Source organism: Andrographis paniculata, unplaced genomic scaffold, assembly GCF_009805555.1.
Source record: "Andrographis paniculata isolate CXL003 unplaced genomic scaffold, ASM980555v1 Contig59END, whole genome shotgun sequence".
Classification (NCBI taxonomy): domain Eukaryota; kingdom Viridiplantae; phylum Streptophyta; class Magnoliopsida; order Lamiales; family Acanthaceae; genus Andrographis; species Andrographis paniculata.
The window spans coordinates 1,348,073-1,370,680 of NW_026137594.1; the positions used below are offsets into that span (position 1 = coordinate 1,348,073).

The 22,608-nt window shown below is 32.1% G+C and overlaps 1 protein-coding gene and 1 long non-coding RNA gene across 16 annotated transcripts; both read left to right on the top strand.

Annotated features, from left to right (window-relative positions):
• Window positions 1-698: 698 nt before the first annotated feature.
• On the top strand, window positions 699-11,363 carry LOC127258116 (putative pentatricopeptide repeat-containing protein At3g01580). 14 transcript variants are annotated; one of them, XM_051284788.1, is made up of 9 exons: window positions 699-3,264; window positions 3,378-3,800; window positions 4,183-4,241; window positions 5,053-5,154; window positions 5,596-5,686; window positions 5,808-5,931; window positions 6,217-6,384; window positions 6,583-6,740; window positions 11,168-11,363. In XM_051284788.1, the coding sequence occupies exons 1-2, from the start codon at window positions 699-701 to the stop codon at window positions 3,713-3,715; spliced, it is 2,904 nt and encodes a 967-aa protein (XP_051140745.1). In that variant the 3' UTR covers window positions 3,716-3,800; window positions 4,183-4,241; window positions 5,053-5,154; window positions 5,596-5,686; window positions 5,808-5,931; window positions 6,217-6,384; window positions 6,583-6,740; window positions 11,168-11,363. The 14 variants fall into 14 exon arrangements, with proteins under 14 accessions (XP_051140745.1, XP_051140740.1, XP_051140738.1 ...); XM_051284783.1 differs by having other exon boundaries at window positions 5,034-5,154; window positions 5,596-5,931; XM_051284781.1 differs by having other exon boundaries at window positions 5,596-5,931; window positions 6,572-6,740.
• A 105-nt stretch (window positions 11,364-11,468) lies between these two features.
• LOC127258117 (uncharacterized) lies at window positions 11,469-12,082 on the top strand. 2 transcript variants are annotated; one of them, XR_007840212.1, is made up of 3 exons: window positions 11,478-11,549; window positions 11,679-11,783; window positions 11,854-12,082. It is a non-coding gene; the product is annotated as an uncharacterized LOC127258117 (long non-coding RNA). The 2 variants fall into 2 exon arrangements; XR_007840211.1 differs by lacking the exon at window positions 11,679-11,783 and having other exon boundaries at window positions 11,469-11,549.
• Window positions 12,083-22,608: the final 10,526 nt, after the last annotated feature.

The following is a 22,608-nucleotide window of genomic DNA, read 5'->3' on the forward strand; positions in this document are numbered from 1 at the left end:
CAGAACCCGAGCACTAATTGGTTGCATTGTTTGCTCACTTGCAACCTGATTTAATTAGCTTTCATTAGCCGTAGATGCACTTCTCTGAGAATAAGAAGGATATGTGATCATCGTCTAGTAATCATAGTATATAATAAAGAAGCCATGTAAAATATATATGCAATAAGTTGTACCAGTACTGATGTTGTAATAAATTTCTATGCGTGGCACCGTTTAGACAAGGATCTTGGGAGACTTTTTAAAATTTTAGTATTTGAAAAAAATAAAAAATTAATATTTGATTTACGAAAAATGATTTTATGTTGAACATACTCTGCACTGTTGAAGTTTAATCAACACCCTTAATAATTTAAATTAATTAATGGTCGGGACTGAACCCTTCACACAACCTTGTCATCTTTTATGGAACTGGTTTGATTTAATGTTTTATTTAAGAAAATATTTGATGCAATAAATAGTGTCGAATCTTCAATTAATGTTGAGTATGAATTGGTCTTCAAGAATCTTGAATACTGTAATTTTGGTAATCAAGATAAAAATGCATACAAGAAAACATTTTTTTACTATTTTTAAATTAGAAAAAAAAAAAAAAAAAAAAATCTTTTTCAAATGTACGGTATTACAGGATTTCCTGTTGACATAGAACTCTGTTCAGCCGCTGCAATGAGTGTAGGATGTAACGGTGCAATGATGGTCAGATGATGGCGTGTTTGCTGTCTCGTCTTCCTCTCCAATATTTTAGGCGTCATTCATTTCTCCCTTGTTTCTTCCATTCCTCTTATCATTCCACTGCTCAATTGACCTCTCTCTTACCACTCTGCCGAAACCTTCAAGACGTTAAAGCATTCACCTCGATTCTGATCGTTCACGGATTGATTAAGCATCAGCCCTTCACGCAAGAGCTCATTCGCCATTGCTGTCTTCAAGGATGCGCCGAACTCTGCCTTTCTGCCTTTAAAACAATCCACAGGCCGAGCCTTTCCTTGCAGAATTCTCTTCTCAGAAATTTGTCCAGTAATGGACTCTTTAAAGACGCAGCAGTGGTTTATCATACCTGTCGAAATTCTGGAATATTATCGGATAGCTACACTTATCCTTTTATGATCAAGGCGTGCGCAGGTTTGCGCGATAGTAGGCTCGGAAGAACAGTTCACGGTGTCGTGATTAGATTCGGGTTCGGTGTAAATCTGGTTGTACAAACTGCGTTGCTGGACTTTTACAGCAAAGTAGGAGAAATTTGGGATGCGCGTCAAGTGTTTGATGAAATTCCTCAACCAGATGTGGTTGCTTGGAATGCACTTATTTCTGGGTATTCTTTCAATGGACTTGATTATAAGGTTCTGCAAGTTTTCAAGGTTATGTGTAATGATGTGAAGCCTAACGCCATCACCGTAGCAAGTGTGCTCCCTGTGTGCTCCCAAGTTAACAGTTTCGGTATTTCTCTCCATGGATTGGCTTATAAACTTGGATACAATGAGGAGGAATCGCTGATACCTGCTATGATTTCAATGTATGCTAACCGTGGGGATATCTTGGCAGCTGGTGATCTTTTCGCTACTTCGGCCAGGAAAGATGTTGCAGTTTGGAATTCAGTAATATCTGCGTACACGAGGAATGATAAACTGGAGAATGCTGTGGCAGTGTTTCGAACGATGCTAATCGATGGCGTGAAGCCTAATATGGTTACATTTGTGTCTCTTGTTCCATCTTCTGAGAATCTTGGCAGTGTTTGTCCTGTCGTGATGTTCCATGGTTATTTGGTTAAATTTGGATATGCTGAGGAGCCGTTGGTCGTCACAGCTCTTATTTCATCTTATGCCAAACTTGGAGATTTAGGTTCCGCAGAGTTCCTTTTTCGTAGTTTAGAATTAAGGACTCTTTTAGCATGGAATTCGATGGTTTCAGCGTACACCGGACATGGCCTTTGGGAGCAGAGTTTGGATGCTTTCCGCCTCATGCAGGTGGATGGCTATACTCCTGATGCAATTTCGATTATTAGCCTCGTTTCTTCTTGCTCTAAATTGAATGCTTCTCTCCCTGCAAAGTCTGCTCATGGTTTTATTATTCGGAAGGGGATGGATTCCAATCTTGTTGCTTCGAACGCATTGTTGGCATTTTATTGCAGTGTCAATGACTTGGTCTCCGCTTTCAGGATGTTAGACAGAATGGCTATGAAAAACATTGTTTCCTGGAACACAATCATTTCGGGATGTGTAGCCAACGGAGAATCCGAGAAAGCGACTCTCATGTTCCATCAGATGAGGGAAGAGGGAATAGCTTTTGATGAAATTACCCTGATAAGCATCCTTCCTTCTTGCCTTAAAATGCTTGGCTCTGCAATTCATAGTTATGCGATCAGAACTTCTCTGACAACCGATGTTTCCTTGGCTAATTCTCTAATTAGTATGTATGTCAACCAAGAAGATCTCGTTGCAGCAAGGTCGCTGTTCGATGAAATGTATTATAAGAGCGTTGTTTCTTGGAATGCTGTTCTAACTGGCTACCGGTTACATAACTTTTCGAAGGATGTTGTCGAACTGTTTCATCAAATGATATTGGAGGATCAAAAGCTGAATTACGTAACTTTGCTGAACTTGTTGCCTGCGTGCTATACTCTTCTTCAGGGGAAATCAATCCATGCCTACATTGTTAGGCGAATGATTCCTCTCGAAACTCCTCTTCTTACGTCTCTGATGATCATGTATGCTGCGTTTAACAACTCGATAGCATGTTTGTTGTTGTTTGATGTTGGAGACAAGTCCAATATCTCTCTCTGGAACACTTCTCTGTCCGCATGTCTTCTTTTGAAAACGACTGCTATGGCATTCTCCTTCTTCTCCGAGATGGTTTGCAACAAAATCGAGCCCGATGATGTTACGATTCTGAATATAATTTCAGCTTGTGTTGATTTGAATAACCTACATACCTCAAACTCTGTCTTCTCATATCTTGTGAGGAAAGGGTTTGACAAATATGTGACAGTTTGTAACGCATTGATTGACTTGTATGCAAAATGTGGAAGCATCTCGTGTTCAGCGAAGCTATTTGATGCAATGCCGGTAAAGGATGCAGTCTCTTGGAGTACGATGATAAATTGTTACGGAATGCACGGTCATATCATAGCTGTCATAAATCTTTATTCACAGATGAGGGCACTAGGTATCAAACCGGACGAAGTTACCTACATGAGTGTATTGTCTGCTTGCAGCCACACGGGTGCGGTGGAGCAAGGCATGATGGTCTTTAATTCGATGATAGTTGAAGGTATGCGAATTTGCACTTGCAGCTCCGCAAGAAGTATCCGTTTCTATTTTAGTTCGATAATATGTCAATTTATTCTCACTAAGATAGAAATAAATTATTGTTTACCTGTGAAGGCATTCGACCACGGGTTGAGCATTACGCCTGTATGGTTGATCTTCTGGGAAGAAGTGGCCACTTAAATGAGGCATACGAAATCGCCAAGAATTTTCAAGGCAAGTCGGGTGCCAACTTGCTGGAGTCATTGCTGGGTGCTTGCCTGAGTCATGGAAATTATACGGTCGGAGAAGAGATAGGCAAATTGCTTGTGGAAATGAATCCCTGGGAATCTGGAGCATATGTGATTCTTCATAATATATATGCAGCAGCCGGGAAGTGGGGTGAAGCAGGAAACTTGAGACAGGCAATGATTCTCCCGGATAAGCCTCCTGGAATTAGTAGGTGTGCTGAGTGAACTCTTCTAACTCACTTCGACCGTGCATCAGCATGATCATGGAGAATCATTTGCAAGAAGATGAAATGCAAGGTCGGTCCATCAGGTTTGTAGCTCAGGCCTTTAATCGAGTTGGTTGAGTTATATTTAATTGGAATTTCTAGCATTCTATCTTACAGCTTCATGCCTTATAATTTATGAAGTTTTCTGGCATAATTATCCAAAGTAGCATGTTTATTTCTTTTTTAGCTTTTGTAGGGAACCTTGTTGTATATGTATTACTTGATACTAATATGTTAAATATGTGATTACATGCTGTTTTGGACGATCTGTCTCTCTAAAATTGAAATGTCCGTTTGTGTAATTTTCTTGTGTTGTTATCCTGGTCTTCTTTTCAGAAATCAGATAATTGCACATTTATTGAATGTTGGTATTATTTGGTAGTTGTTGCTTTGTGTTCTTGATGAATTAACTTGGCAAACCTACAGGGGCAGCTTACGGGCAAGCAAGAAAAAGCACGCGAAAAGTGTGTAAAAGGCTTGGAAAGGTATGTACTCTATGGTAGCAATATTTACCACTCTGTATGGATTGAAATTTGTAGAGACATTTAGGAGGCAGCCTGGATGTATTATAAACACATTGGTTAATGGAAGTGCATAGAATTTTGATATTTTTTTCCCACGTATAAATTAATTATATGTTTAATGATATTTTTATAATTTAAATAAAAAAGTAAAAGGTATTTTGAGTTGAAAGGGAGAGACTATAATATTATAACTAATTATTGTTTGATTACAATTTCAAACATAAATGACTATTATTTTTATCTTAATTTTTAGTAAAAGTATATTACTATTTTTTTATAAAATATCCAATCAAAATACTATTTAAATAAAAATTCAAATTTAGTATTTTATTTCAAATTAATTTTAAATTACAATCAAATAAAAATTAATAAAAAAGTATAAAAAAATAAAAATAAATATATAATTAGTGAAATTAATTAGAAAAATAAATTAATATCAAAATAATTTATTTTAAAAGTAAATACAAAATTTTAAATTTATTTAAACTTAAATACTCCTATATTTTATAATTTTTTAAAAAATAATATTTTTACATATACATATGTATAAATATGGGTGTGCATTGCCCCATTTTCAGAATGGACTGCACAACGTATCAACCTTCTATTTAATTAACGATTTTACAAAAAATTAGCCAAATGCGACCTTAATAACTGGATTATGTCTAGAATCTTCCTATTAAATCAAAAATCTTATGACCGTTGCGTTCTATATTTTCCATATATAATACGAAATCATTATCATTCTCGTAGTTCCAATCCATCTTTGCAGTAGGAATGTAGAAGGGGAGCGCATCTTGTGGCCGACGAGAATGAGGCTCGGGGTTCATTAATCATTTCCCGTGTTTAGGGTTCAACGTACTGTGGTTTTCAGGTAATGTTGGAATTTTCTGTTTGATTGGAGCATTGTTAAAGATGGTGTGGTATAGATTCACGGATAGAATTCGAAGATTTGGGTTTTTTTTTTTTTTTTTTTTTTTTTTGAACATTTGATTTTTTTCGGTGTTGTGAAGACTGAAGAAACATCTACTATTTTATTACGTGTTATGTTTCATCCCCCATTCTAGTTTTAATTTTTGGGTGATCTTGTTTATTTAGCGGTGAATCATTTAGTTGGTTCTAAAAAATCCATTTGCAGCTTACAGCAACGGTAGATCGCACTCAATCTGTTGTCCTGTATCTCTTTTCTATCTGAGTTGATTCAGTGTTGTTTTTTATATAGAAGTTCGTAAAAAAATTGGAAATGCATCTCTTATGTGTTGCTTCTTATATACTTCTTGATATATAATTTTTTGTTTTGTTTTTCTTTTCATAGGTAATATACTATGAGGAGGACAGGAAAATTCAATAAAGATATTACAATTGACCCTATTTGCAGTGAACTTTTGAAGCTTGCTGAGTACAATGTTCGTATGGCTACGCTTCTTGATGCGGGAAGATATCCTTTTTCTTTTATCCGTGTTCATTTTACATAGAATCTTTTCTAAATTTGCACCAATTAAATTTCCGGAACTCTCTGAGGTGAAGAATTCTGGCTCATCCCAGCCGCATCAAGGACAGCCATTGTCATTCCTTGCTATTGTTATTTTTTCCCTTTAAACTTTCCAGTTCTGCCCTGTTTGATTAGGGGTCAAGCTCTCTTCTGCCCAAGGTACAATTTCTTGGGATGGTCTGGGAGTGGGCTGGGGTTGGGTCTTGGTCTTGTCTGGGTCTGGGTTTGGACCTTGCCTGGGCCTGGGTTTGTTTGGGTCTGGTTCTGGTCTAGATTTGGGTCTGAGTTGGTCCGGGTCTAAGCTGGTTTGGATCTGAGGTGTGGGTCTGGTGTATGTTAGGCTTGGTGGTTCTTTAGTGTATTATTGTTATATATTAATATTTCTTTTATATCTTTTGATTTTCGTTGTTTTATATAATTGTAGTTTTTCTTATTTGATTGCAGAAATTTACTGCCTACATAAAACTTTGTTCGTTGCTACGCTTCTAAACACAAGCGTGACTGTATAATGTTCTAAACTCAAGCGTGACTGAATAAGATAAGGTGGAGAAAGAGGGGATGAAAGTTTGATGCAGCTTCTTGTTGTTGAAATGAAGCCTCAGGATGTTCATGGTATTTAATTTTGCTTTTCACATGTTCATGATAATGTTTCAAATTCTTTATATCATCCTTTGTAAAAAAATTTAAATTATTCATCCTCTGATTTTTTTTTATACTATTATATCATTTATGTTTTATTTAGAGGTAAAAAGAACTCATTTTTTCTTTGATTTATATTATTCTTCTTTGCTTTGTCGAGATTGTTTGCAGCAAGTCCCGCACTTCGTTTGGTGAAAAGTTTCCGGCAAATCCGACCTATGCTGATAGAAGTCCTTGCACTAGACCAGATATTTGATTTTCGGTACACAGCTGTCGAAGCAACGTATAATAAGCGTCGAACTTATTAGAAGAAATTCCCCGCCGAGAAAGTGGGTTTCTGAAAGCTTAGAACCAATTCTATCTCAATACTTCTCTTTAAAAAACAATAATTTAATTGTTCATTTGTTGTATTTTTTAAATGAAACAATAAACTCATTTTCACTCGAATCAAGTTCTTTCAAATCCTATTTTCAGTCTTCGAATTTTATTACTATCTCATCTTCTCCCATTTTTTCGAATCATTGTCCTAGAATTTCAAAATATCATATCCTTTGTTTAATCCAAGCTTCATTTCAATTTGCATAGTTCATTATTTGCCTCCCCGACTTCTTTCTAACTTTCAATTCTCGTTTCCAAGTCTTCTAATAATTCTTCTATTGATCTTTTTTTAAAAAATGATATATTTTGTACATAAAGATGATAATAATTTTGGTGTAAAATCTAAATTATTTAAGACTTCTTTTTACAAAAATTTGAAGTAATCTATTAGCTTTATTTATCTTTAGAAGTATTATATATTTTGTTCTCTTTTTTTAAACAAAACAAATAACTAATTGCCCTTTTGTGGATGGATTGCACTTCCAAAAAAATGGCTTCTAAATTGTTTTACTTGTTTATATTGTGATTTATGCAATTTTTCCATGTGAGTTTGCATTTGTTTTATTGGGTTGCCATTTTATTTTTTTACTCTTCAGTAATCTACTTAAAGGTGCTGAAAGATTGCTAATGCTATTTAAGAATTTAATTAAGTCTTCCAAAACAATTTTAGAACCCTCAAAACGGGATGGTGAATTGGTGATTCAACAAATCATTCTTAAAGTGGAAGGGAAATCTAAACTTAGATGCACTTTTTTTTAAAAAAAAATAAAGAACAAAAGAAATTGTCCACTTTTTCCTCTTCCATGTTTTAGATTCAAAAAGTCATTCCTTAGATTCAAGTCATTACCATTATTGAGGTTTTAGATTCTCCGTCATTTCACAGGTCATTTCTTAAAGTGGAGGGAACTCTATACTTTTAATGTGCTTTTTTGAATCTCTTTTGGCCATTTTTTCCTCCCCCTGTTACTCTCACATGTCATAGTTGAATAATTGAGGTTTTGGGTTCTACTTTAAACTTGATGATGATGGTACTTAGATGTGCATTTTCTAATTTTTGACTATTTTTTCCTCTACGTTCCCGTTCTTCCTCTAGCTGAACCATTGAGGTTCTATGTTCCTTTTTTCGTAACCTATATAACCTTACTTTATTTTTTAATTCAAACTAAGGATATTGTGGTGAGTAACTAAGAAAATGTTTTTTTTTATGTTTCACCTTATTCCAAGTGTGATTTACTCATTTTCAACATCTGTAGCTCTTGATTTTTTTTATTTGGTTGCTATTTTTTTTTAATTATTTTGTCTAAATCTATGCTTAAAGTGTCAAACCCTTGCTAATGTCTGTTATTTAAATGTGTTAACTCTTCCTAAAATATTTTTGAAACACCTAAAACTAAGGAGATGGTTAATTGGGTGATTCCACAAACCATTCCTATAAGTATTTAGGTAAAATTTTAGAGCTAAATTGTGTTTTTTTTTTTTTCAAATATTTTGGCCATTTTTTCCATTTTCATTGTTGCCTACCATAGTTAAAACGGTTGATATTTTGAGTTTTCCCTTAAAATTGGCAAGGATGATGAATTGGGTGATTCCAGAAATCGTTCCTTAAAGTGAAAGGAAAAATCTAAACATATGGTTTTTCAAAAATACAAAAAAGGCTAATTTTCCTTTTCTTGTTTCTAAGGAGATGGTTAATTGGGTGATTCCACAAACCTTCCCCGTGAGTAGGAGGGGAAGATTTTAGAACTAAAATGTGTTATTTCAAAAATTTTGGCCATTTTTTCCTACCTAGTTAAAAATAGCTAATTTTTCCTTTCTTGTTTCTAAGGAGATGGTTAATTGGGTGATTCCAAAAACCTTTCGTGTGAGTAGGAAAGGAAATTTTAAAACTAAAATATGTTATTTCAAAAAATTTGGCCATTTTTCCTACAGTAGTTAAACATATGAGATTTGGGGTTCTCCCTTAAAATTGGCAAGGATGATGAATTGGAAGTTAAATTTTGATTATTTGCAAAACCAATCCGAGTAGTAAAAGAAGTGTTAAACTAAAGTAGAAAAAACATGCAAATTGAAAATCTCTTTAGTATGAAAATTACCTTTGTGCAATATAGTTATTCTTTTCATGAGATTCCATTCATTAATTAACATTGAGAAAAAATCCAAAAATGAAACATGGAGTCTACACTGACTGCAAACTTTCACAACCATTGTAATTGATCTAATTTTTTGACTATTTTTTCCTCTCCATTCTTCCTCTAGCTGAACCATTGAGGTTCTATGTTCCTTTTTTCGTAACCAATATAATCTTACTTTATTTTTTAATTCAAACTAAGGATATTGTGGTGAGTAACTAAGAAAATGTTTTTTTTTTTTATGTTTCACCTTATTCCAAGTGTGATTTACTCATTTTCATCATCTGTAGCTCTTGATTTTTTTTTTTATTTGGTTGCTATTTTCTTTTTATTCTTTTGTCTAAATCTATGCTTAAAGTGTCGAACTCTTGCTAATGTCTGTTATTTAAATGTGTTAACTCTTCCTAAAATATTTTTTAAACACTTCAGACTAAGGAGATGGTTAATTGGGTGATTCCACAAACCACTCCTATGAGTATTTAGGGAAAATTTTAGCGCTAAATTGTGTTTTTTTTTTCAAATATTTTGGCAATTTTTCCATTTTCATTGTTGCCTATCATAGTTAAAACAGTTGATAATTTGAGTTTTCCCTTAAAACTGGCAAGGATGATGAATTGGGTGATTTCAGAAATCATTCTTTAAAGTGAAAGGGAAAGTCTAAACATAAAATAAAGGCAAATTTTCCGTTTCTTGTTTCCAGGGAGATGGTTAATTGGGTGATTCCACAAACCTTTCCTGTGAGTAGAAGGGGAAATTTTTAGAACTAAAATGTGTTATTTCAAAAAATTTGGCCATTTTTTCCTACCGTAGTTAAAAATAGCTAATTTTCCCTTTCTTGTTTCAAAGGAGATGGCTAACTGGTTAATTCCAAAAACCTTTCCTGTGAGTAGGAAAGGAAATTGTAGAACTAAAATATGTTATTTCAAAAAATTTGTCCATTTTTTCCTACCGTAGTTAAACATATGAGATTTGGGGTTCTCCTTTAAATTGGCAAGGATGATGAATTGGAGGAGGATTTAAAAAATCATTCCTTAAAGTGAAAAGGGAAATCTAAATATATGTATTTTCAACAAAAAAATAAAAATGGCTAATTTTCCCTATCTTGTTACTCTAGTCTGTCATGGTTGAATATTTGAGGTTCTTCCTTTGTAGCCAATCTAATCCTATTGGCACTAAATCATGGATTAGTGTGTGAGTGTGTATGTGTGTACATTAATTGATAGCTTGTGGATACTATGGTAAGTCTTATAACTCAATAAGACAAAGGACGAAATAAGGTCTGTATTTCTTACAAGCTTTAGTATGGGCATAAATGGACAACTATCTAGGACAAACAAAGCAATATAGTTTGTTGTAGACATCAAAAATTCAAAACCTTATAGACTTTGTTCCAAACACTATAGTATGTTTGGTGACTTAGATTTTGTTTCAAGATTGGTGAAAGAGTACATGTTATGGACTCTTCTATGTTGTTTTCTACATCTTGTTCTTAAATGATATAATTATTTTGGTTGTACTTTCTTTATATTCTAGTTTCTTGAAAGTCATTGTCATCCGCTTGATTTCTAATATCTTGAGATCAATTACAATGGTTTTGAAAGTTTGCAGGCAAGTTCTTTTCTTCTTTCCAACTCTCTCTCCTACTCACTTTATCTATTATTCACATTATTTTCTTGATGTTGGTTTTTGCCCTTAGCTTGCATGTTTTAATACTCCTCTCTTTCCATCCAGCATTTGTATACATGGGGTGTATGTAGTGTAGACTCCATGATTCATTTTTGGATTTTTTCTCAATGTTAATTAATGAACGGAATCTCATGAAAAGATTATCTATATTGCACAAAGGTAATTTCCATACTAAAGAGATTTTCAATTTGCATGTTTTTTCTACTTTAGTTTTAACACATTTTTTAGTACCCGGATCAGTTTTGCAAGTAATCAAAATTTAACTTCCAACATAACTCTAGTTTCGGATATTTTAACTCTCACACCCTAATGTGATGAAGCTGAAAATTGATATATGTTTTCTAACCAAACATGCTTCTGTATCTAATTATTACTCTAGTCGTGGGTCATGATAGTAAGTTGTCCTTGAAGGGTTCTTCACATTGAATGACTCCAGAGGTATTAAAAATTTTATATCAATTTCTAACTAGTTACTTAACAAATATATGATTGTCAGTTCTACACTTTTCTTTAGGTATTGCTGGCATTTAGAAATATAATTTATATCTAATTTCTTGCTTCAGGTATTGCTGGTTGCAATGAAGAAGGATAATCGATAGTTAGTGTATGGTGTCAACAGTGTAGGCTCTTCAATCATTGGTTACTCTTTGACTTGGCAAACAAAAATGCCTCTCAGGATTTAGAGCCACTAGACTCTGGCATAAGATAGTTGTGATGCCACATTCATACAATGACTCACCAAGGAAAACTATGGCAACCCAATGGGCAAGTTTTTTTTTTTAATCGTTTAGTTTCAAATGTCCCAAGATGTTTCTTTATGGACTTTGGTAATGTTACACATTTATTTTTCTGCTTTATTGGAGCACAGATTGGAGAAGGTTAAGGATGTTGTCGTGCTGCTAGTACTCCTCTGTTGGGTGGTATAGATGTACAGATTGATTTCAGGTATTTAGGCTTTTATTTGATCATTTGATTTTTTGGAGAATCATCAGTTTTATTGCATGTTATACTTTACTCTTCATTATCAATGTGTCTTTTTTTTTGTTTTACTTTTGGGCGCTGGTGAACATATAGCACTGGCATTGGAAAATCCAATTGCACCTCACAGCAATCGGAGACCGCACTCAATTTGTTCTAAATCATGAAAGCCTTCAGGAGTTGAATGACCAAAACTATTATGTTGTCCTCTATCTCTCTTTATATGTCTACCCACTTCCGATGATAATTTAGTTATTTTATTAACTGACAGGTGAATAATTGCGAGTAGAAAATAAATCAGTCATGCAAATTAAGTGCTACTCTCAACTTAAAGAAGTATGAGAATGAAATTGAAGAGCCAGTCGTTCCTTGAGGCAAAGCATGGGTAATCAGGTAAGAAGATATCTGTAAACTGCACTACACCTTCTCTAATGTTTATTTCTCTTTGTGATTTTCCCTTCCTCATTTATTCTTTTATTGTTACGCCTTTCAATGTGATCTATATTTTTTATCTCTAGCTTAACAATTTGTCTAATGTTTCTTGAATATTATATTTCAGCTGCATTAGAAAATACATCTCATTTACAAACCTAATCCTTCAAGCCATCTTAATGCTGATAAGTTTATAATTATGTTCATAACTTAACTCCTCTATTATATTAATATTTTGTTATCTTGCTATATATATATATATATATATGTGTGTGTGTGTGTGTAGTTGATATGGGCATTTCTTTTGCTGAGAGATGGCGTATTTGAAAATTTATGTGTTTGTTTAAACGGTTTGTTATTTGTATGGGCAATGTACTTGTATCTATTGAGGCAAGCATACCTAAGCATGTGTATTTGTAGGACTATGTTCTTATTATTTATTGGGGCAGGTGTTCCAACAAACTTTGCACATCTACCTGAATTCTGTATTTCTAATATGTTGGGGGCAGACATGCTTGAAAGTCAGCATTTCCTTGATGATATGTTTATTTTCTATTGACTGTAGTTGTGCCCAGGAGCTTAAATATTTGGTTTGCTAGAAACCTTAGTATCTGACTGAGTGCATATTCTGTTAGGGGGAGGGATGTAGTAAAACTTGCAAATGTTGTTTAATTGCTTGGTAATTATCTATTGGTAGCAGGCATGCCTGAAAGCTTGCATATATGTTTTGACTATGTTCCCAAAGCTTGTTAATTTGTTTTGATTGTCCGTTTATTTTTTGTTGAGGACCAACGTGTTTGAAAGCTTGCATTTATGTTTGATTGTGTGCTTGAAAGCTTGCAAGCTGATTTAAGTCTTTAGTTGAAGGCTGTAGCCATGTCCAGTATGCGGATTGTCGTTACTTTTTTTTGTGTGGTGAAGTTAAATATCTATTTGGAATCTGCTTACTTTTTGTAGGACTTGGGTTTGCTCTACAACTTACATTTGTTTGGAATGTGTGTTTCTTTTTGCTAGGGTTCATTGTATATGAGTATGTGTTTTTATTGTTGGTGACGGGCCCTTTTTTTCAATAGGTGAATATTATCTATCAATGTGATGTGTGCATGAAACTGATGAAAGCTTGTATGTTCGTTTTAACTATGTGTTTAATATATGTTCTGTACAAGGGTCTTTGATAGCCATTGTTTCGATTATATGCATATTTTTGTTTGGGGTTTGTATGGAAGCCTGCATATCTACTGGACTGTATAATACTTATTTTTTGTTGAGGGCAAAAAACTTGCGCATTTATTTTGATTGTCTATTAATTGTTAAGGATAGACATGCCCAAACCCTGTGTATCTATTTCTATTGTTGTTTGTGGTTAGTGGAAAGAATCCATAAGTTTGTACATTTGTTTCAGGTTTTTGCTTTTTGTGTTATGGGGAAGCATTTTGAAAGCCTTTATATCTATTTCAACTGTTCATTTGAGGGGAAGTATGCCCCGAACCCTAAACCCTAAACATGTGTATTTTTCTTATTTTATTAATTGCAAATGTGTCCATAAGTATACATATTTGTTTGGAATGTGTGCTTAATTTATGTTAGGAGAAGACTTCCCCAAAAAGCCTGCGTATCTGTTTTGACTATTTTTATTTTATGTCTGTGGCAAACATGTCTGAAAGATTGCACATCTACTTAAGTGGTATGATTGTTTTGTATTTGGGGCAAACATGTTTGAAATCTTGGTTATCTATTTTGACTGTTGACTTCTTGTTGACATTTGGGAGGTGTGTTAGAAAAGTTGCATGTATGTTTGGATTATGTGTTTGCCCTAAAGCATGCACATATATTGCATTGTGTGCTTTCTTTTTATTGGGGCAGGTGTTCCCATGAGTCTGAATATTGTTTTTTATGGTTTGTATTTTCCATTATTGGGTAACATGTCTAAGAGTTTGCATATCTATTTAGATGGTGTGCTTATCCTGTGTTTGGGGCAAACATCAAAAGCCGGTATATCTATTTTGACTATTGCTTGCTTGTCTACATTTGGGTGGTATGCTAGAAAAGCTGCATATATGTTTGGATTATGTTGTGTGCACATATATTGCGTTGTGTGCTTGATTTTCATTGGGTTAGCCATTCTCATGAGTCTATTTTGAGAGCTTGTTGTTTATTGATGTGTTTATATTAGTTGCTATTTTGTTTATGGTTTCTTTGCTTGAAGGCTAGCACATCTTTAGTTGTGTGCTTATTTAATATTGATGGTAGGCATGCCCAAAAGCTTGAAGATCTAGTGTGCCCCAAACCTAAATAATTGTTTTGACTACATGCATTATTTTTTAGGGGCATGCCATAAAAACCTTCACATATGTTTAGATTGTGTAATTATTATACATTAGAAGCAAGCTTGCATATATATGTTTTTCCTATGTGCTTATTGGGTTACGGCTTGCTTGAATGACTGTTATTTGTTGTATATGTTTACTGTTACAAATGCTTGAAAGTTCACATACATGTTTTGACTCTATGCTTAACGTGTTGGGGTTTCCGTGCTTAATATGCGTGCTTTGATGTTTGTTGTTTGTTTTATGCGCTTATCATTGTCTTGAGGTAGACAGCTGACAGCCCTTTTTTGTGATTAATTTGTTGAGAATCAACGTGCTTGAAAGGCTGTATTTTGATTGAACTATGTGGTTGAGATCTTGGGAAAAACATGTTCAGCAGCCAGTATGCCGATTTTGATTGTGTACTTACTTTTTTATAGAAATGGGTGTACCCGATATCCCATATAGTTGTTGAGTTTTGAATGTATGTTTATTATTTGCTAGGAGGAAAGCTTCTTGAATGCCTACATAACCATTTGAACATGTCTACCTGTTACCTGTGAGGTTGCTGTTAGTATGGATTGTGAGCTTATTTTATGTTACGGCTAGCTATCTTTGAAGCTTGAGTAGGAAGTGAAAACATATTCCATAAACTTGGTCAAACTTGAGAGTTGAGACTGAACTAGCAAGGATTAATCCAACAACTCTCGATATGATTCATGATTAGTTTTATTCTGATAGTCATGTATGGCGTGTATAGACAAAGATCACAATTAGTAGTCATATTATATGGATTGAGACCAAAGTCTTTAGTATTTCAAACCTGAAAAATTCAATAATTTGACATGGAATAGCTTCCTGTTTAGAACCCAAAATGAAATACAGAGAGATCGAATGCGTGGGTTGCATTAATCAATGTGCATTTCTTTTTGGTGAGGGCTCGCGTACTTGAAAATTTACATGTTTATTTAAACTGCGTGCTATTTGTATGTTCAGTGCAGGTAAGCCTGAGAGCCTACATATTTGTATGGGCAATGTACTCTTTATCTATTGTAGGACTATGTGATTATTATTTATTGGGTATTTATAATATGGTTGGGGCAGACATGCTTGAAAGTCAGTGTTTCTTTGATGATATGTTTATTTTCTATTGTGTGTAAATGTGCTCGGGAGCTTAAACATTTGGTATACTAGAAACCTACATATCTGACTAATGCATATTCTGTTAGGGATAGGAATGCAGTAAAACTTGTCTGTGCAAATTATCTATTGGGAGCAAGCATGCCTGAAAGCTTGCATATATGTTTTGACTATGTGTCCAAAGCTTGTTATTTGTTTAGATTGTATGTTGATTTTTTTGTTGAGGATCAACGTGATTGAAAGCTTGCCTTTATGTCTGATTGTGTGCATGTTATCTTCCTTTTTAGTTGGAGGTTGTAGGCATGTCTCTTCAGCTTAAATCTCTCTTTGGATTGTGCTTACATTTTGGAGGGTTTGTAGTTTGCCATACAACTTGCATGTGTGTGGGATGTGTCTTTCTTTTTGTTAGGGTTCATTGCATAGGCTATGTGTTTGTTTTCTATTGGTGAGGGACTTTTTTTTTTTTTTTTTTTTTTTTTTTTTTGTCGGTAGGTGGATATGATGTATCAATATGGTGATGTGTGCATGAGGGCTCGTATATTCATTTCAATGTGTTTATTATATGTTTCCAACTCATTTCGTTCAGACAATTTTGTTTATACTATATTTCTTAAGTTTGAGAAATGTTAGATATTTTAAATTTGGATATAGTTTAATATTTTGAAGCCATTGGAAGTGATTATTTACTGTCTTTCTTCCTGATTAAATTAGTTTTTAAATGATTTATATTATATTTTGTTATATCCATTAGATTAAATTATTTTGTATTAGAGTTTGTTGTTTTTTATTCAATTTATCAATTGAGCCTATTTATAGGTATTTATTTCGTCATTAAACTTCATTCAATGGTCAGTACATATTTTCTTATCAACGTTTGAGATTGTTTTTCAACAAATAAATTGTCCACCTTAAAAGTGGAAGACACCTTATTCTTCTTCAAATAAAATAAATTAAACTATTTTCATGAGTAGTCACTAGAGACTCATGGGGCTTCTTTTTTCTTTTTTTTTAAAAAAAAAAGAAAAAAAAAAAAGAAGAAGATTTGGTTTAGAGTTTTTGTTTGAGTTTGGCATAAAATATAATGATTTAAATCGAAGTAATTTTTTGTAAGTTTTTAAGTTTGAAATAGTAGTATAATAATTTAGAAATAACCGATGCGACTGGTTTAAATACAATACATTTATAAAATTTAAGTTTAGATGAAATGTAACTAATAAAATTTTGTATTCCTTAAAATTGAAAAATGAGAAGCCATGTTTGCATAGTAATGGTGTTGAATAAATCAAGCTTTGAGTATTTGTTATTTGAGTTAGGTTTAAAAATGCTAATGATATATGTTCGACTTCAAGTTCAAGCTCTGCTAGTAAGAATTTGAGTCAAATTTTATGCATAAATATTTTTTAAAAGTATATAATTTTATCTACAGCTTATTATAATAAAGTATACAAATTTTGTTAATAGATTCATATTTTTATATTAAAAAAATGTTATTTTAATATATACAATAATACAAATATAAATAGCCAACAAGTTCAATCAAATCTCTCTGGGAGCTTAACTTAGTTCGGTCAAACTGTTGACAAACCAAATTGATATTGACTTGTAACTTATAAATTATCGAGTCTTTTTAATAATTCTATTTGAAAATTTTGATTTTTTTTAATTTAAAATAACGTTTACTTTATTATTTTTGTGACTAAAAAAAAAATTAAAAAAAAAAAGTGAAATCCAAATATTAAAAAAATAAATAAATAAAAAGAAACCTAAAGAAACTCATCCTTGCTTTGCATGTCTAGACACATAAAGAAACTCATCTTTGCTTTGCATGTCTAGACACGTAAAGAGGTAAGAGCAATGCGAGTGTGTTTTTCTATAATTCTTTAAAAATATTTTTTTAATAAAAAAAAAATTAAAATATTATACATGCTCATTGTTTTTATATATTACTTATATAATTTTTTATATCTAATATAAAGAAATATATATCTTTTAAAACAATTTCACTAAATAAACAATAGTATCTAATTGATTGAAATTTTAAAGAAATTAAAATATATGAACAAATTCTAATATATTATTTAAATTTTATTTCAAATCAACTTCCAATCAAGACTAAACAAATTATTATATGAAGTCTGAAATAGAATAGAATATGCAAAAAGATATAAATAATAATAAAACTGTAAATTTTATTTTTCTTTCACTCTTGATCTTCATTTCCTTTGCCTTCTCTGTTTTTGAGGACGTCTCCTTTGGCCAAAGCTCTGGATTTTTCGGACATGGTAGCCTTCGACAGCGTAATATAATTTACAACGCCAAAATTAAAGAATGGATACGAACCAGAAGCTTTTTCACCACTCATCTTCGCCAACGCCCCGTGGTTTTCTGGAAGCTTCTCTTGTCCAAACCTTGGGATGTTTTTAACATCGTTGTAGCCTTCGACGCCGTACTCAAATTTAGGCAGAACATAGTCGTTGGAGACATCATCGACGTAATGAAATTTAGGCAGCAGCAGCAGATAACCTTCGACGCCATAATTGAAGAATTGATACGAACCAGAAGCTTTTTTATTGCTCATCTTCGGATTAGTTGAAGGTGGATGCTGCAGAGCAGGTTAGTTGAGGGATTTAATTTTATTCTAATATGGAGATAAGTATATATATAATTATTGTATATTTGTATTTTAAGAAAAAAAAATTTAATAATTGTGGAAGATATATATATTTCTATATATAATTATGGTAATTGAGATTTTTTTATTTTATTAATTTTTATAGTTTTATTTGAAAGATATATATTAGTTTTAATTTAAGAAATATATATTTGTATATATATTTATGGTATTTTTAAGATTTTATGTATTTATAGTTTATTTGAATTAAAACATAACATGACATATGATCCTTGGACTAATTATAATATTTTGAGATTTTTTTATAATATAATTTCACTTACAAGATATATATATACGTATATGTATATATAATAATGGTACTTTTAAATTTTTTGGTTTCCTTAATTTTTCATAATTTTATTTAGAAAATATATATATTTGCTTGTGTGTATATATATAACTATGGTATTTTAAAAATTTTAAGTATTGTGTCCATATGCTACCAACATTTTATATTATTTTTTATTTTTTATAAAAAAATTACATATTTCAATTTCATTTTAACTTTTTAAGTTTATACTTCGTCTGTCCATTTTCTATTGTCCTAAAGTATATTTACACGATTTTTTTAGATGATTGTCTTTTGTTATGAATTGACAAATTTGCCTTTAAGTGTATGGTAGAGATTAAAAATAATAAATGAATGAAGCGTAGAAATGTTAAATTTGTGTTTAAAAAAAAAAATAGGACAATAGTTGTTGGAGGTCCAAATAGGAAAGTAGGACATTGGGCGGAGGGAGTATTTAAATTTTAATTAAATTAATTAGTTATTTTTATTTTAATTTATAATTATATAATAATTATTTTTATTAATATAATTTTAATTATTTACTAATTATATTCTTAAAAAATTTCTCACGGTTGCTAAAACATTGGGAGTATATTATAATATATATATATATATAGATGTTAGTCTTCAATAAATCAAAACTAGTTCATTTGATAAAATAAACAAGCCCAAATGTTGCCTGCAACTTGAGCCCAGCGAAACAAAAAGGCAAGGCCCAAACCTCTTGGCCCAATTCAGCCCGACCACATTGCTATGAGGAGAGTTGCGAGTTCTCAGTGCAGGTGCTCTGCCTCTGCTAGATTGCTCATTACCGATTGGCCTTGCCGTCTTAGGACAAAGGAAACTGCGAGGATACGGGGGTAGAATGTTCACGTGTCTGAACGAACATATTCCTTTGCAATTATGAAATCTTCTTCTTTGTTCTCCACCTTCACCTAGATATTGATTGATGATGAGAATTAATGAGGTTGATTTTAATCTGTGTGTGTTTGTGAAGGAGAAGGAAATATCTACTGCCTCCTAAGTATCAGTGAAAAGCTTCGCATCTCTATCCTCCTCCATTCAGCTCGCCTAGGTAGAGATTGGTGTAAGAGTATGAATGTTGCCAACTTGCGATGCTCGTTGTAAGAATGAGAAATGAGAGGGAAATTGAAATATACTTGTTGTTATATATATACATGTGATATTACTCTTTTGCCCTTAAGCCTTTTCTCTCACAGCCACAGTGAACTTCAAGCCAGACTCACCTTGTTTTAGCTTGCCTTTCTAGTTTCTCTTTCAAAATCGTGTGCAGTTCTCCGATTATTATTATTATTATTATTTCGTGAGAACACCTATCCAAAAGTGGGTATAGGCGAAATTTTCGGCCGAATCTAATACCCTACAAATTAGGTTCGATAGACAAGTCACATTAGATGAACTATAGAACCATATGTGACAGGTGATTTAAGATGTCAGAGGCTTGAACCACCTACGGTTATACGTCCAACCCCCACACTTCATTCCTTACAAGACTTGTTATTATTATTATTATTATGATGTAATACTCTCTCCATCCTAATACAATAGTCTTGTTTACCATTTTTGTTTGTCCCAAAACAATAGTTTCATTTCCATAAATAATCATATCACTATAAAACTATCCTTACTTTTTCATTATTATTACACAATTGTCACTACTTTTTACATTAATACACTCACAAAGGCAAAAAAAATCTTTTACTCGTATTTTTTATCCACTACCAATATAATATCAATATTTCTAAAAATTATGTATCAAACATAATCGAAACTATAGTTCTGAAACGTAGGAAATAGTAAAATTGTTGTGATGGTCTCGTATGCTTAAATTTATCCAATCTTCTCAATTCATCAAGAATGACTTAGTTGTCCATGTACCATGGAAGAACTTGCATTGTTCGAATATTTGCAAGTATTTAATATTCGAATCAAATCGAATAAATACTCAAACTCATAAATTGTATTCGGATTGAAAATTTTAGTTAATTAAAAATATATATTCCAATATTTGAAAATAATTCAAATTGCATCCAAAGTAAAAATTACTAAAATTCCAATTAAAAAAAATATTCATAAACATTTCAAACCAAACTAAGACAGAATATAATATATGAAATATTATTATTATTATTATTATTATTATTATTATATTTGTCGAGATAAATAATAATAAAACAGTAAACTTCAATTTTGATCTGCATTAATTTCCTCTTCCTTCATTGTGCTTTTTAGGTCGTCTCTTCTGGCCAAAGCTCTGAATGTTTTCAAAAATGGTAGCCTTGGACGCCGTAAGAATGGATACGAACCAGAAGCTTTTTCATCACTCATCTTCTCCAACGGCGCGTGGTTTTCTGGAAGCTTCCCCTGTCCAAACCTTCGAATGCTTTTAACATCGTTGTAGCATTCGACGCCGTAATCAAATTCAGGCAGCGGCGGTCGAGCATCGTTGTAGCCTTTGACGCCGTACTCAAATCCAGGCTGCGGCGGTCCAGCATCGTTGTAGCCTTCGACGCCGTGCTCGTAGTTAGACGGCGGCCGTGGACCATCGTCGATGAAGACACCGCCGCGGTAATAAAATTTAGGCGGCGGCCGTGGAACATTGTCGAAGGAGCCATAATTAAACAAGTGCTGCGAACCCGAAGCTTTTTTATCGCTCGTCTTCGGACTCGTTCAAGTTGGATGCTGCAGAGCTATTGATTCGGTCATTCGGATATATGAACTAAAGGTATATATATATATATATTTGTATGTATAGATATAATTATTGGGTATTTGTATTTTAAGATTATGTTTTTTTGTATAATTTTTGGAAAGTATATATTTCTGTGTATATAATTATGGTACTTGAGAATTTTTTTTTTAATTATTATATTTTTTGTTTGGAAGATATATATATATATATGTTAAGAGTTTTATTTCGGAAATGTATATATTTGTATATATATATATATATATGTGTGTGTAATTATGGTAGTCTAGCATTATTTATAGTTTATTTCAAATATATGTAGATGTAATTATGATATTATGTAGATATATAATTATGGTATTTTAAGATTTTTTTATAATTCTATTTGGAATATAATATATTATATATACTCCCTCCGTCCCAGAAACAAGTACTCATTTGCTTTTTGCACGTAATTTTAGAAATATTAGTATTATATTGAGATATAGTATGAATAAAGTAGAAATGACCAAAGGTAATGACATTTATGTAATATATTGTAAGTTGTAAGAGTATTTGTAATGTTAGGTAGATAGTACAATTATTAGAAGAGGAAATGGATACTTTGTTATGGGACGGATTAAAATGAATACTTTGTTATGGGATGGAGGGAATATGTAAATTTGGAGTTGATTTGGTGCTGATTTAAAGATGTAAAATTTATTATATTTAATTATATAATTTATAAAATAAGTTGTCATAATTATTTTTCATACTTAATCAGTATTGGGTGCTGATTTAAAAAATCAACACCTAATCCTCTCCCTATAAATTTTCAATAAATCAAATTAATTTATTTGATAAAAAAAATAAAAAAAAGTATTTAATATGTTATAAATAGGTATTAAATTTATAATTTTAAATAAATATTAAAAATGATATTTTTTTAAGAAAATTTATTCTTTATGTCAAAATTATGTAAATATTTTTACAATTTTCAAGATAAATTTATGTTCTATATATTTATATTAAATAAAATATTTAATTTTTATTCTTTGTTTTTAAAAAATAGAATTTGTTTATTTAGTATTTTGATCTAAAGAAATTTTTTTATATAAAATATAAAAATTCTATCGATATTACTCCCTTCGTCCCGGAATTAAGTATTCATTTGTTTTTTGCACGTAGTTTTAGAAATATTAGTATTATATTGGGATATCGTAGGAATAAAGTAGAAATAACTAAAATAACCTTATCAGTATGCGTGATATAAAAATAATGATATTTATGTAATATATTGTAAGTTGTAAGGGTATTTGTAATGTTACCGTTACTAAAAAAATGAAATGGATACTTTGTTATGTGACGGACTAAAATGAAAAAATCGATAATTTGTTATGGGATGGAGGGAGTATTATATTATTATTATTATGGCAAAAAAACCTTTGTCACTTTCAAATTTTGTTTCTCAATGGAGCCTAGCCTTGCATTGGAGA